Source organism: Caretta caretta, chromosome 2 (assembly GCF_965140235.1).
Source record: "Caretta caretta isolate rCarCar2 chromosome 2, rCarCar1.hap1, whole genome shotgun sequence".
NCBI classification, from domain to species: domain Eukaryota; kingdom Metazoa; phylum Chordata; order Testudines; family Cheloniidae; genus Caretta; species Caretta caretta.
Window position 1 is genome coordinate 225,799,497 of NC_134207.1, and position 17,054 is coordinate 225,816,550.

General features: G+C 39.6%; 1 protein-coding gene across 5 annotated transcripts in view; it reads right to left on the bottom strand.

Moving 5' to 3' along the window:
• CDK14 (cyclin dependent kinase 14) overlaps positions 1–17,054 on the bottom strand; it is a 503,511-nt gene that overhangs the window by 100,717 nt on the left and 385,740 nt on the right. For all 5 annotated transcript variants that reach the window (XM_048838104.2, XM_048838107.2, XM_048838105.2 and 2 more), the window contains one exon: positions 16,381–16,429. In XM_048838104.2, coding sequence (XP_048694061.1) covers positions 16,381–16,429 — 49 coding nt within the window. The remainder of the gene's footprint in view (positions 1–16,380; positions 16,430–17,054) is intronic.

Consider the following 17,054-nt stretch of genomic DNA (forward strand, 5'->3'; position numbering starts at 1 on the left):
GTCTTAATTTCACTACAGTGTAAATAAGAACTGGTTTGTTTGTTCAGTACTCCGACAAGAATTTGCTGCAAAGATTTCAGAATGCAGGGAGTGGCCTGAAAAGGATGACCTCTCTTTAGTCACTGAAGCCAAAGACCATTTATCACAGTTAACCTACCGATCTGTCCTGCAGGGACTTCACATCTGTCAAACACTTGGAGACAGCTACTTATCCCCTCCTCCTTTCCCTCCCTAAAATGTCAGACTGGTGTGATTTTTTATTATTGTATGTTTTTCAGACTAATGAAAAAAGTTTTATGGGTATGGCAAGATGAAGTGTGCACTTTGTATTATTTATACAGCCCCTTAAATATGGATAGGGATTTGGAGAGAAAGAGAATGCCTTCACTCCAGAAAGCTTACAAAAGTAAGAAACCAAAGCTGTAAGACTTAAGCGTACACCTAACTTTGTGAGTCTGCTGAACTGAATGAGACAATGCACTTGTGTAAGTGAAGCATGCAAAGTCTTTGCTAAACTGGAATATAAATTAAAACACAACAGCGACTTGATGAATTGCAACAATCAGTGTGGGAGAAGGAGGGCCGAGAATTACACCAGTAAGATCATGTTGTTAGATCTTAAGGTATTTCAAGATTATATATGCACTCACAAACATTATATATATACACACATATAACCACACACACGCCTCATTCTCCACTATGCCACAAAAAGCCAGTTGCAGCTCCTAGATTCTCAGCCCCTTGGCCCCATTGGAAGTTAGGGCAGCAAGGGGCTCTCTGTCACATACCCTTCTCCCACCACACCATCCCCCCACCTGTCTGACACATTCTTCTTCCCCCTTACATTGGTGAATCCTCCTGTGGCATCTTCTAATAGGTTCAAGCTCATTTTGGCTCCATAAACAGCAAAAAGCAAACTTGGCAGACTGGAGAATCCAGTCCATAATCTTTAATGATGCTGTTAGTTGGAGAAGATGACTAGGGTTTTAATAGGCCTTCTGGAAGTAGTGTGAATCCCACAAGATATTTGAAGGAGAAAAGGTGAGAGCATGGTAGAGTGGATTGAGGGGAGTTTCCCAGATGTAGGCAGCATTGAGGAAGGAGGGAACAATGGTTATAGTTTGGCGCGTGGCTTGAGCAGAGATGAACATGGCTTCCCACTGAACTTGGTGGTGTTATAAAGAAGGTGCAGCATTGCATGACACATTCAATTCTTTGCATTTCTGAAGAGTTTTCATTAGTTACATTTACCTTACTGAGATTTATTTCTCTTCTGCTTAAGCCTTTAAAATATGAGCAGTTTGGTAATGAATGACTAAAATAGCAGTTCTGTATATTTGTTATCATTTAGGACCAATTAATTATTGGGTGGTTGGTGTTTTTACTTGCATCTTATTCATGAGTCAGGGTGAAGATACCAGATGACTCAAAAAACTGTCTATGACAATCTTCAACTACTTTTGCACATCTCTAACTGTCGTCATAGTATGAAAGAGGTAGGCAGATCTACATTGGAAATCAAAGCTGAGTATCTAGACATGTCCCAGTTTTGGCTGTTTAAAAAACAAACAAAAAATTATTTATGGTGGTTCCCATTTATGGGCCAGATTTTCAAAAGAGCCAAGCCACCTTTGTTGTTGGTTTTCTGGAGAGTCTGGCTCCAAACAAACAAGAAAACGCACACCTCAGCTCCTATTTAGGTACCAAAATAACTGGACAGATTTTCAAAAGAGCTCAGCATGTTGGGTGTGTGATATAAACTGAGCTCCTTGTAAATCTGGCTGTCAGGGTCCCAATGAGAGCTGCTGGGTGTGGAGCACTTTTGAAAATCTAGTTTCCCAGCTGGTAGGTGCTTTTCAAACCACCAAGGAAGACAGCCCCAGCTGGAAGGACAGATAAGTGGAGAATAAAGGACTGTGAACAGTATACAAATTTATATAATTTATACACAAGTCAACTCGATTCACTGAAAGCAGTATGGAAGATGTGGGCGTTCAAAAGGGGTTTTGTGGATGAGCTCACAGAAGTAGTCCCATGCACTGGAGGCCACATGGGAGAAGGAACAGAGGTGACTGTGGGAGAAGCTGAAAAGCTTGAGAGCATGGGCAGAACAGAATTGGTGAGAGGCAATTCAAAACTTGACAATGGAGGCTAAGTAGGAAGGGGCAGAGTTATGCAGAACTTTGAATGTGGTGACACAACGCTTAAATGTGATGCGATAGTAAATGAGGAGCCCATGTTGGGGCCCAGTGAGGAAAGTTACATGATCAGATCAACAGAAAAGGAAGTGGAGTTCAGTGACTGCATTTTGTACGGCTGGAGGTGTAATGTGCATGCTTGGGAGGCCAGAGAGGAAAATACAGCAGTAATCAAAGTGAGATCTAATGAGGGCTTGAATGGGAGATTTGGTGCGGGGATGGAAAGAAGAGAATGGATGCTGAGAAGGAAGAAGCTGCAGGATTTAAATGGAGCCTGGATGTGTGGGACAAGAAGAGGGCAGAGTTTAAAATAACCCAAGACTGGGGGCCTGAATGATGGATAGTCATGTTAACAATGATAGAAAAGGAAGAAAAGTGAGGAACTTCCATGGGAATCCCAAGTAAGTAAAAAAGTGGGAGTAAGGACATAGTGTAAGTGCCCATATCTGTTAGCAATTAGTTATCCACAAGATACTCAACTTGGTGTGTGTGGTGGATGTACTACTCTGTAAATGATGTTTTAGTGTTCATTTCTGCTGCTACCACAGCGTTCCCATTCATACAGCTTGCAGGGTCACTACGGCTAGGGATGATTATTAAAACAACGGCTAGAAGTGGGCCATTACAGTATGCGGCACGGGCACAGATTCCACGACCAGCAGCATGGCAGTACTGCTAACTCTGCTCTCCCAACAATCAGTTTTACTGGGAAATCACAATGCTCAGTGCTCTGCTTATTTCCCACCAACTTCTTTGTTGTTGTTTTCATACAGAAGGTTTGATCTCTCTATTTTAACCAGTTGTAAGGCTACATCATGGTACCAATAAAGGCAGGTTTATGAAAACTAACCCTGCAAACCGGGGAAAAGGCTGACCCAGTGGCACTGTCCGCACTGCCACCCATAAAGCTAGACTGTGTGGTCCAGTAGACGGGCCACTGGACTGGGAGTGAGGAGGCATGGCTTCTACAACCAGCTCGACTGCTGGCCTGCTGTGTGAGGTTGAGTAGAGCCTGGCAAATTTGCAGATGTCTGCTTTATATCCGAGAGCCATGTCTGTGGGTCGCAGATCTGATGTGGATACAAATTTTGTATCTGCACAGTGATACTAGTCAGCTCTGTGTTCTTGGGGAATCAGGGTGCAGTATCTAGCCTGTCTGACTCATGAAGGACAACCCCCCACCCCAGCCTCTGCTTTAACCAAAACCGATCACAGAAGAGACTTACAGCAAGCAATAAAAAGGCAGTGGGAGACAAACCTAAACCCCTCCTGACAAGGGTAACAAGCTTAAGGCAACTCCCCTAGCCTCATCTGCATCAAAGATGGGACAGGGAGCATCTCCATTAGCATACAGAATGGAGAACAGAGATTCCAAGGCAAGAACTCTGGGACCAGTAAAGCAGGGAAGCACTGCATCATGGGGGATCTCTGCTCCAGATGTTAATGAACCTACCCCTGCATGCACCCAGCTCAGCAGTTATCAGACCAATTCTAGTAATGAATCCTTGATTTATATCCAAAATACTGAAGCTGCCTAACTGCATTGTGAGCTCCCTTGAAGGGACACCACCCATAGCCAGGAATGATCAGTTCCTATTGTCAAGCCTAAAGAAAACCCTTGACTCATCAGTTTACCCATAAACAAATCTAGTGTTCTCCCTTGAACCACTGTTGTTTCCCTACAAAAACCCCTACCCATGCTCAAGTAAGTGTTCTGATGCCTGGATCCACTAGGACTTCATCTTCTCCTGACTAATCGTGCTGGGGGCTCAGCCTATCTCCAGCACTCAGGACCCAGAGCTACCACCATCACCTGGGAACTCCAACCAGTTCAAGCTTCATGCAGTGGTGAGACCCCAGCTCTCTCTCTCTCTGTTTTCTTTTCTGTCTCAGGTATAACTTTTTAACCCTGACGTGTTTGATCAGGTGTAGTTTTCTCTATACAACTTTTGTAAACTTTAATAATGTAATTGTTATGTTTGTTTAGGCTCTCCTTGTGTGGTTATCACTATTATTCAATAAATAACTTTTATGGTTAAGCTGGTTGCTTCCCTCTCTCTCTCTCTCTCTGAACTTTGCTCTTTGCTCTTCCCCATTTACTCTGCAGCAACGCTCCTCTTACCTAAGCTGTAATGCCCAAACATATTATGGGGTTTGCTCAAGTGGGTTGCTACCAGAAATGTGAAAGTGGGGATAGGGACATGCTGAACCTGTGACATACGAGGGTGGCAGCTTGGAAGTGCTGCTCGACCGAGATTACGGAGTCCAGGGGCATATAAGGGTGGCAGCTTGGCAGTGCTGCTTGGCCCAGCCTATTGAGCCCAGGGACATCTAAGGGGTCAGCTTGAGAGTGGTGACTGACCCAGTCCACTCAGACTTGCTGTGTGTGTGTGCGTTCATCTGATTCTGGGGCTGGAGGAACCTAGGTCCTGCAGGGTAGCTCCATTGGGAGGGGACTTGCAGAAGGGAGAAGTAGAGCTCCATATGAAAACACAAGTGACACAAGCAGTACATTGACAGAATTACAGGACCCCCCCCACAGAAGAGTAACCCTAATAAATGAGCATACCCCAAGGTAACGGGAAAATCTGGTAACAGGACTCTAACTTTGGGGATATCTCAGTCTCTCTGGGCCCCTGTTCCTTGGTCAGCCATCTATTTAAACTCGGAACTTTTTGGGGCAGGGACTCTCTCTCACTATGTGTTTGCTCTGTGCCTAGCACAAAGTGGCCCAATCTCACTACTGTAATATAAATAATGGTAATATTGATCTCTCACTCAGCATGCAGGCTGGTTGTGAGAACACTTTGGAAAACACAGGTGCAAGATAACAGCATGATTTTAAGAAGAGCTGTGCTGCTGTGGAAGACTTTGTGTACTTGCTGGATGGTGAAAGGGCCCCCTTCCCACAATAGATGTCACTAAGCAGGAAAACCATCTCCGGGTTATTGATAGTACAAATAAAAGCTTGATCCTGCTTATGGGATCACACACTCCCTGCTGCAAATTTCCACTGATTTGCATTAAAAACTCTCAGCATTCTGCATCAGTATGCTGACAACGTGGGCCTCCTTTGTGGATCATTTTGAATTTAAACAAGTAAGGTAAGAAGTCCTTATTGGAATTCATTAAGTAGGATACTGCAGATTTCTTTGGTCTGAAATTTTCCTATAAAATTCAAAGCTCTTTGAGAGAACTTTTGGTCTTGTCACAGGATTTTGCAAATGTATTAAACCACAGTCCTATACAGCACTTAACAGCAGACTAAACCTGAAAATTTGTCTTGATGGACATTTCTGCTCTGACTCTAGTGCTACCGAAACCATATTTTAAATATTTTTAGCTGCATATATTTCTGATAACACAGGGAGATCCAGGATTTAAGAATCCTATTGCCTTTTCCAGAATATGCTGCAGGAGTTAGCATCTATGTACTACTGTGATTGACATATTAGATAAAACAGACAGATCCCACTAGAACCATGCCCTGCCCCAAGCAGATGAGCATCCTTGGTGAAATCTTAGCCGCACTGAAGACAATGGGAGTTTTGCAATTTAATTCAGTGGGGACCAGGTTTTCACCTTGGATATTTTTCTTCAAGCCTCAGCTCCTGGAAGCAAGTGATCAGATGAAAATCTCAACTTTCATTTTAAAAAAAAGTTTCTATCCCTCATGGTTGCAGAATAAAGCTTGAAAATGTGACCTGAGTTGCACCCTAGAGGCTCAAAAATATGGCAAATAAAAAGAACCCCCAAATTATTACCTGTTAAAAATCTCATGATGTTTAAGTCAACCTTCATGATATTTTGGGGCCTAACTCATGATTTTGGGGTGCTTGGGGCTGGCAATACTGGGGCACTCTCATGAAGTACAACCACTAATAGAGAAAACAGTTTTAAGGCTATGATACAATATGACTAAAGGAGGCAATTCAAAAGGAAAATTGAAGTGACAGACTCTTAATTCATATCATCACGAGAGAGAAGTTTTCATGCTGATTGCCCTCGCTTTTGTCAGCTCAGGCCATGACCTCAACAATAGTTCAAGTCTGATTCTAGGTATCCAAACAAAAGCAAGCACTGGATTTGCAAGAATATTTTAAGGATGCATTTGTCTGTTCTCAATTTTTTTTTCCATTTAAAAAGTGTACAGTCGGATTAAGGATTCACATATCTAATCTGAGAATTTAGAAATTTTCTTTATTTTTATTTCAAACCTGCTCACAAACAACAGCAACCATTATAAAAGAAACACAGCTGGCATCTTTATTGGTTTATTCATTGAAGGATTTAGCTGGACAAACATCACAAAGATGGAGACTGATTTCACTGAATTTATGATCAAATATTCTCCAGTACTGGAACTCTGAAAGATGAATTATTATGAAATGTGAATAATTTAAAGGAAAGTTATTTAGCACTGTTTGTAAATCAAGTCTTGTGGGAGTAAACACAGCTGAGGTACTAGCAGACAGTGGATACGTTGTACTATTTATAACCGTTTATAATAATGCAGCAGACCTTTCTGTCAATTAACATTTCTCTTCACTTATTGATAATGCCATTTATGTATCAATGGTTTCATTGGCAACTCATTAGATAGATATTCCACTAAAGCATTTTATTCTAAATTTAAAATTAGGATTTATTGTGATCAGAGAACAACTTAACTAACCTAGTAACTCCTTTCAAAATTAGACAATTTTTTCCCCTACAAAGACTTAATTTTTAAAATAATTTTATGGGCTTTCCATTAAGAGCCAACATGAAGTCTATTGTTAAGACCAATACCAGGAGGGATATAATAATTTTAAGACAGAATTTATGCCTTAGGATATGGAATTGACTCAATGCCTGAAAGAAAAAGGTCAGTTCCCTTTGGAATCACTTGCCTCTCTGCCCTCCAGCGATAACAGGTGCACCAATGCTACACTGAGTCTCTTTATTCACAGCGTATTGCTGAAGATACGTAATCTATCCTCTCCAGTTTTAAGGCAGTGGCAAGAATAATTACCGTATGTCCGCCCATTTTGACAACCAGGTCAAGTGGACACTGAACATACACACCTGGGTTTAGAGCAACTAATCTACCCACAGGCAACATCTCTTCTAAGCTTTCAAATTATATCTTGGCACTTTCTAAGAATGATTTGTCTGAAGGCTTCATTTAATCTATTTAGCAAAACTGTTCATCTAATACACATTGTCATAAAAATAAAGGGAAGGGTAACCACCTTTCTGTATACAGTGCTATAAAATACCTCCTGGCCAGAGGCAAAACCCTATCACCTGTAAAGGGTTAAGAAGCTAAGATAACCTCGCTGGCACCTGACCCAAAATGACCAATGAGGGGACAAGATACTTTCAAATCTGGGGCCAGGGGGAGGGGAACAAAGGGTATGTCTGTCTGTGTGATGGTTTTGCCGGGAACAGATCAGGAATGCAGCCTTACAATGCCTGTTAAAGTAGTAAGTAATCTAGCTAGAAATGCGTTAGATTTCCTTTTGTTTAATGGTAAAATAAGCTGTGATGGATGGTATGTATATTCCTGTTTTTGTGTCTTTTTGTAACTTAAGGTTTGGCCTAGAGGGATTCTCTCTGTTTTGAATCTGATTACCCTGTAAGGTATTTACCATCCTGATTTTACAGAAGTGATTCTTTTACCTTTTCTTTAATTAAAATTCTTCTTTTAAGAACCTGATTGCTTTTTCATTGTTCTTAAGATCCAAGGGTTTGGGTCTGTGTTCACCTAGGCAAATTGGTGAGGATTCTTATCAAGCCTTCCCCAGGAAAGGGGGTGTAGGGCTTGGGGGGATATTTTGGGGGAAGACATCTCCAAGTGGGCTCTTTCCCTGTTCTTTTTTAAAATGCTTGGTGGTGGCAGCATATGGCTCAAGGACAAGGCAAAGTTTGTACCTTGGGGAAGTTTTAACCTAAGCTGGTAAGAATAAGCTTAGGGGGTTTTTCATGCAGGTCCCCACATCTGTACCCTAGAGTTCAGAGTGGGGAAGGAACCTTGACACATGTGTTTCAAAGTTTGAAATAGATCATAGTTTTTACATTAATTATGTAGAATGCCATTTGTTAACATATAACTAATTTTAAAGAACTGCATGAGAAAATAAGAACTCTGTTTCCTTGCTTTAAGTGGCATACATTTATTGCCATAAGTCCTATGCCACAGCACTCAGAGACCTAGGAAGTTGGGGCTTGAAGGAGCAATAGCCAGAAATGTGGAGGCAGAAGAAGAAAGATACATTTAGTTTTTTCTTTTTTGGCATGAATTGCAAAAGATTCTTGGAATATGATCACGAGAGGTCCTGGAATATAAAGGTTAAATGAGGAAAAAGTGGCAGTTTAAGGGTCATTTCATTTTATGAAAACTGGCAGTCAAAAGAAGACTGAAGAACCCTGATCAAACTACCATAAAGATCAGTTATAAATATTTGTCAAAGGCCAAGATGTGCTTTGATTTGGCCTAGCACCATGAAGCCTTTGATTGTTATGGTGCACGACACCACCTCCAAAAGCTAGCGATTGCCCAAAAATCTTTGGCTGACATAACTGCAGAATCGTGAGGCTTTTCAGACTGACCTCATGCTAGTTACAGAGGTGGTAATACTTATCTGCAAGGTTGTTTATTAGCTGACTACACTGACACTACTCCCTTCCAAGTTGATGTCCACTGGTGAGGTGATAAGTAAAGATGAGAAACAAAGAAACGTGGGAGCTGAAGAGAAGTGTTCTAGGATATACTATGATGGGCAAAATAGAAAATATAAATCCCATCCCAATGACATCAATAGAGGCTGCTGGATGCTCAGCACTTCTGAAAATCAGCCTACCCTTTTTCAGGTGGCTAATTTTTGGTAGTCATTTTTGAAAATCTTGGCCTTGTTGTCCACACAAAATGAAATCAGACTCACAATATGACAGGTTTCTAAACCACAGCACAGCCTGTGCTTCTAAGGGGACATGAATTGCTCAGACAAGTGCATCTAAATATGGCTCAAAGAGACAGAATGTTGTAACAAAGTCATGATCTAGAAAGGAGAGATTTTAGCCAGTGCAGAAGCCATCCTGGATTTTGCCTTTAAAAGAGAGGAATTAATTAAGACTGTGAGAATAGAGTAACAGGAAAGTTTGGTGCTAGTGACAATGAACTACTGGAATTCAAAAGAGGAAACAATTTCTTAGACTACAAAAATACTCAAGTCACACCATCCCAAAAGCATCATTTTGGGAAATTAGTATAACATCACCTTATCAGGGGAAGCGTAGAAGAAGGTAGGAACAACTGATGTAGTTTTAAAAGAGACATATTAACATATTTGAAAAGTTAACATATTAACATATTTGAAAAGTAAAGAAAAGTAGAGTCAATCAAAAAGTAATGAATAACATTATTAAAGAACATGTTTTGGAAAATTCACAATTGAAAACACTGAATAAATATAAACCAACATATCTGTGTGACATTCACATCAAGGCCTCAAGGAATTACTTAATGAATTTACCAGACTAATGCAAAGTACTTTTCAAAAGTCATGAAGGACGTGATCATAACAGGATTTTGGTAGAAAAGCAAATTCAGAGCCAATTATTTTTTAAAAAAAAAAGTCAGGGCAATCTTGGCAATTTTGAGCCGGCAATTCTAATTTCAAGCCTTAGTAAAATAAATGGAATCAACATTAAGAGGAAAAAAAATTGTAAGTGGATAATAAGAAAAAAATGATAAGCAATACATAAATGACAAACAAAAAAGCAAAACACATTAGACAATTTCATCACTTTTTAAAATGGACTTAATATTAGTGGATCAGCACAATGCAGTAGACGTAATATATCTGGACTTTTAAACATTTGATTCAGTGTCTCACAAAACGTTGCTCTAAAGACAAATTCACATGATCTTGGATATAAGCACTGTCACATGGACTGAAAACTGGCTGACAGGCCATAAACAAAGGATAATGATAATTGGCCATGTACAGAGTTGGAGGGGACGGATCCAGCTGTGTGCCACAGGGATTAGTGTTAGCCCCAGTTTTATTTAACATCTTTATTAACGATCTGGACTAAGGGATAACAGCACATTAATTCAGTTCACAGATACTAAATTAGGAGGTGTTGCAAACACCAATGAAGACAGAATTAATACAAAGGGATTTATAAAAATGAAATTTATGGGCAGAAAAAAAATATATCAGAAGGATTCAGGATGGAAAACTGCAGACAAATACATCTATGGGTAAATAATCCCAACCCCAGATATTCAGTGGAACAGAGATACTAGGAAAGTACTAATACCCACAGAGTCTTGCCCAATAAGAGAGTGTGAACTGGATATAAGTATGCAAGGCTATAAGGCAGGTGAAAAAAAGCCAGAATGGTTTTGTATTGTACTTGCAGAGGTATCATAGATGGGACAGGTAGAAGATAGTGTTGATAAAATTGCATCTAAGTTATCAGTACTAGAAATTAGTTTTTAAAAAGTGGAGAAATACTTAAGGTTAAATGATGACTAAGGGGGTATACCATAGTGGTTTTAATTATCTAAAGTGTGTGAACATTGTAAGGGGAAGGAATAGTTAAAGGTAGTGTAAGGGGGTAAAACTAGGAATAATAAGATATAACAGAGCAAAGTGAAATTGTGGTTGAATATCAGGATATATATATTCTAAGAGACCTCACTGTCAGATTGTGGAATAATCTCGCATAAGAAATGATAAATGTCTCATCACTTGAGACATTTAGAATTAGAATGGAGGAAGCCCTCAAAATAAACTGCAAGCTTTGGCACAAGGGATAGATTATAGAATCTAAGTAGGTCTTATCAGTCACTTATTTCTATATAATATAATTCATAACACCACCATCACTAAGTATTATACACTGCTTTCCAACTGTAGATCTCTGATGCTGCTGAGTTGGGCTGTGGACGTAATGGGTCCAATTCTCATTTGCACTCAGGCCCCTTTACACTGGCAGAATGATGTAAAAGGACCCTGACATGGGTGCCTTTTACACTGTCAGAGCAATGTAAACTAAATAGCCCGTTAGGGAATATGTTTTTCTAAAGACCATTTTGAACTGTAAACTGTTAACTATTCAAATCTGAAAATCCCATATATTCAATATTTGGCTTTTGAATCTTTTTCTGGTCTTGCTTCTTCAGAAGGTTTTCACTGACTAACGGTTTAAAAATGTGAGAATCTGGCCCTTGAGTCCTATCCTTAAACTTTGCCAGATATAAATATGGAAGGCATCAGCCCCTACTATTATAGAAGATCTTGTTTGAAGGAGAAATTTCCAGCAGTTGACCTGTGTTGTGAGGCTAAGGTGCCATATACTAAATTCTATCACGTTGGCGAATTAGTTACATTAATTTTAACATGCTAGGGAAGAACAGATGTGCAGGGAACTATCTAAATTCTTACTCATCGCCATAGTGTGTAAGCACTTTACAGATCCTTCTTTGAAATATACACAGAGACAATTAGCTTTCTCTCCTCATTACCCTGTAAGGGTTTATTGTTGTGAGAAAGCTATTGTAATCTGAAACAGTGAGTTTTACATTGTTTTCTGTAAAAGAACATGTGCAGACATACCTGAAGTGAACAGTGCAGGACCAAAGATAAAACACAGTTCAGATCCCTCCATACTTAAAAACCAAACCAGGTTTTAAATGAGTTGAGGACCCCCAGTAGAGTAACATGTGCAGTGCAGGTGGAATTTAATATCGGATGGAACTAAAACCAATGTGAGTTGGCTGCCAGACTGCCTTAGACTCTTGAAAACCCCAGCCGAGAAACTGCAGGGCTTAGAGTAATGCCCATCTTGCATTTTAAGTACCACGTGTATGATTCCATAAGTACCATGTTCTCTATCTCTGTAATTGGACACCTTAACCAAAGTACTCATTCACTGTTACTTCTTTGTTTCTCCAAAAGGCTCTCAAAAGTAAAATAGGTCTATTGTTACATCTAGCTTAAGAGCTTCAGGGATCAGATTTTTCACATAATAAGCCTGTTGGGTTTATCTTCTCTGCCCTTTGAATAGTCCAATAACGTTGATATTCTTGGCTCGGGTATGATTTTCCATTGGTTCTAATCAATATTTTTTAAAAGTTATTACATATTGCTTTATTCTGAGCAGCCGTTTTCCAGCTAAACTGGTTAGGTAGAGAGATATCAAGCTGTGTCAGTCATTGCTCTACCTTTTCTACTCTGGCTTTAAGATTTGTCTCTCTTGTGGTTGGAGTAACTAATATGTGATTGATTACCATCACTCTCAGTATATTATCTGTAATGTTTTCTCTGTTCTTGCCTCTGTTTTCTGTAGAAGAGCCTGTCTCACACCTGGGGGTACTGTAAACGTTTGTAAGCAGAATGCCATTCTTAGTGGCCTGTCCTCACTTAAATTAATCGACTGTCATTATTAGAGGTCTACTTAAATCGCTGAGAAATCACACAGTTTTCATGGGTTGGTCACAGCATAAATAGCAAATTTTGTGGATGTGTTCAGGCAGTATATATACAACAAGTATTGTACTGTACTATAGTTACCTTTGTAGTCGCCTTGGGTAAGGGAGTATGCTAAGTAAATAAATACAAATGAAGTATAATACTTAAAGCCCCTAATCATTGTATTTTTGGATGTAATCCTTTTTAAAGACATTGTATACAGCTCATGTATACAAACAAGAAAAGGGGTTGCATTATCCTTAGTCCTGCCGTCTGAAAAAGAAAAGTGGAGGGTGAGTAATCTTCTCCTGAACCATACGCAATCTCAGGCTTTGTGCTCCTGCCACGCACAGACTACTAGGAAGTGGTTGGGATGTTACCTTGAGGCTTGGGAAACATGGGATCAATTCCCTGCTCTTGGCACAGACTTCCTGTGTGACTTGATAACTCAGCTTAATCTCTCTTTGCCTCATTTCCTCATTGATAAAATGGGAATAGCATCCCTTCCCTACCTCACAGGGATGTTGTCAGGCTAACTACGTTAAAGACAGTGAGGGGCTCAGATAGTATCGTAATGGGGGGCATATAAATATTTATGCTTGATAGACTCGAGTGCATCTGTCTGTGCTTGCAAACCCCTGGGGTGAGGAGAAAAGGAGTAAGTATGGGACACGTGGTCCTATTCTTCCCTGACATTGACCGCATAAGCAGGAGCACTCACTGCAGCTTGTGAACATAGACATTTATGTGGTTGCACAAGCTGTAGATCAAGAGCAGAGCGTGATTTTCTATCAAAGTAGGTTTAATATATTTTTAAAAATATAGCTAAGTATTTTAAATAAACCTCCTCTTATACATGCTTTAGGAGCTGCTCTAACCCAAACAGTGGTTCCATAGTGTCAGACCCAAGAGGCTTTCAAAAATATTTCCCAGTTAGGCCCCAATCCTGCAAAGACTTGCAATCCTAGAATTTAAGGTCCGAAGAGACCACCAGATCGTCGAGTCTGACCTCCTCTATATCAAAGGCCACCCACACACTACCCCCATTAATTTTAAACAACATGAATAGTTCAATTGAAATTAAAGGGACTACTTACCCTACTTAAAGTTAAGCACATGTGTAAATCTTTGCAGGATCAGGGCCTTAGACATCCTTTGACACTGATCCTCCAGAGCCATTAAGAGGTCCACAGTAACTAACTGTTAACAGTATCAAAACAAATCTGTCTACCCAAACTACTCTAAAAAAACCCAACAGTATAACCTTATTTTCGTCCGCTCAGTTTTTAAACACTAGGAGGGTCTAATTCTCATTCTGACTAGCCTGCAAATTTGGTTTAAACAAACCAGTCCATTCTGGTATCATGAATGAAAAAAATACTGAAAAAAAGAAATCAGAATTACGTAAAAAATGCTCTCTTTGATTAGAAAACATGTTCTTCAAAATGTATTAATAAATAAAAGCATACTTTCCAGGCTGAGTCACTCTGAGGTTTTTTAATGTTAATTTTACAGCTGAATTATAAACCCCTGTGAATATGATGTCTACAGTGGAAATATTGATACATCCTTCACTACAGCAGTACTATCCAGCAACACACTAATACTGCACACTAATAAAGATTTACACTAGAAAAAGAGAAAATGCTTTACACTTTTCAAATATAAATGATACATAATTTTGAGAACAAAATATTTCCTATCATATCAGAGCCTGAGATATGAAGCACTGAATTCTACTGAAAGCATTGTCATTGCTTTCAATCCCCTCATTTATGCTGAAAATTTGTAAATCCTTTATTCATGGAGCATAGAAAACGTGTACATATTTTTGAAGAGCTTCCTTATAAATGAGGAAGCTCTGGTTTCATTTGCAGCAGATTGTGATGGAATCGTGTTCTGTGTCAATTCTCAGACCACAGTTTTATTTTAAACAAACAATAGATTTTGTAACAAACAAAACCAACACACAATAAGCTTGGAGAAAATACGTGGCTCACAGTGTCATGTTTTCAATTCAAATGCAATTATTATTGTTATTTTTACCATGACAGGGTCCAGAGGCCCAAGTATTGATCAGGGGCCCCATTGTGTGAGGTACTATTAAAACAGGTAGGAAGACAGAGTCCTGTCCCAAACAACGTGCGAGCAAGTTTGTTTTATATATACCCATCCATTCATCCCAGAGAGGGGCTACTACTCTGGGAGTACAACAGTGCTACTGCTGCCTGTCTGATATATAGCTACCAACAGTCCCAATTGAGACAGCAGTTACCTGGGAAAGCCTAGGTTTGCCCCAGCCAAACCTGAACTCTTGACAGCAGTGGATGTGATCTTTCTGTGGGCTAAATCATGGCATTACCTCAAACCCCAAGCAAGGGGTGGCACATGTTGTCTTGCATACCGGGGGGTAGGAGAGGGAAGGAGACACAAAATCATAGAAATGTAGGAGTGGAAGGGACCGTGATAGGTCATCTAGTCCAATCCCCTGCATTGAGGCAGGGCTAAGGATTATTTACCATTCCTGGCAGGTGTTTGTCTAACCTGTTCTTAAAAACCTCCAATGAGGGAGATTTCACAACCTCCCTAGGTAATTTGTTCCAGTGCTTTGCCACCCTGACAGTTAGGAACATGACCACACTGGGTCAGACCAAAGGTTCATCTAGCCCAGTATCCTGTCTTTCGACAGCAGCCAATGTCAGGTGCCCCAGGGGGAATGAACAGAACAGGCAATCACTAAGTAATCCATCCCCTGCTACCCACTCCCAGCCTCTGGCAAACTGCAGCTAGGGACACCATCCCTGCCCATCTTGGCTAATAGCCATTGATGGACCTATCCTCCATTCATTTTTCTAATTCTTTTTTGAACCCTGTTATAGTCTTGGCAGTCACAACATCCTCTGGCAAAAAATTCCAAGGTTGGCTGTGCGTTGTGTGAAGAAACACTTCCTTTTGTTTGTTTTAAACCTGCTGCCCATTCATTTCGTCAGGTGACCCCTAGTTCTTGTATTATGAGAAGGAGTAAATAACGTTTCCTTATTTACTTTCTCTACACCACTCATGACTTTATAGACCTTAATCATATCCCCCCTTAGTCGTCTCTTTTTCAGACTGAAAGGTCCCAGTCTTATTAATCTCCCCTGTATTAATATGCCTAGTAAGGAATCTATTTGTCAAAACCATTTCCAGAATCTTTTTTACTGTCTGTATTGTTGTAGACATACTCATTGACAGGTATTTTGAAATAAATTACCAAAATAATTAAAACAGGCGTGATTACATTGTGTTATTTTGACAAAATATGCAGAATTTTAAAATAGTGTAGCAACATTTTTAATTTTTTGGTGCAGAACTCCCCCCCTGAGTAAAATATGATTCAAAAAGCCACAGCAGTATTTCTGTTATAGAAATGTACATAGCACACTCAAATGACAAAGATGAAGTCAAATTTTAATCTTTCCATTTGATTCCACACAACATTATTTGGGTTAAATGATGTCAAATAGTATCTGAGTTGAAGCTGGGGCTTCATATGAACATTGGTAACGTGAAGCAAGTTCAGAACTGATAAATGCAGGAGTGGGTGATTCTGTGTTGCTAAGAATGACAAAGAAGCAAAAGGCATTGTAAATTAGCTATGGTAACTTCAGCATGAGCTAGACCATATGGACAGAAAGTCAAAGAATGCAGAGTAAATAAAAAAAAAAACTTACTTATTCCATGCTTGTCTAAGGTTTTTAGAGCTGTACTGTGTAAAGCGTTCTGTAACAAAAAGAAAGACATTTGATTATCTTGTTTAATTATATTAAAAATATGTAAAAACATTTTAACTAATGGCGGTTATCATTCCTCCCATATGCCAAATCTGGAAAAAAGAACAAAGTGAGAAGAAGGGAAAAATAACTTTAAATAATGGACATATTCTGTGACTGATTCTCATCTACACAAAAGCCACTTTACATGCACTTTAAAGCTATGTTATATTGCCAGAGCGTTACAGAGAGGTTTTAAGTGTAAATAAGAATCAGACCCTATTTTTCATCATCATAAATAACATTCTCTGTTACCTTGCTGTCATGACTCCACATTTCCCATGTAAAAACATTTTAATAGTAAGTGAAGTGAGCCCAGCTTTATGTTAAAGTTGGGGGCAGCTGAGAGCTATGCTGGTCATATGAAAGTCCTCATGCTTAAAGATCCATAAACATAACCAAAACTCCATAATTATAGTGACTGCATGTTTCTTTACCCACACACACAAACTAAGTTCTAGCTGTAAATATTGCCCTGACTAGTGCAGGGATAAGGAGCAGATCTATTGTCCTATGGTTCCTCTGCAGAAGGATATCTTCTGGCTAGGGCAGGATTTTAGGAAGAACATTGGGGC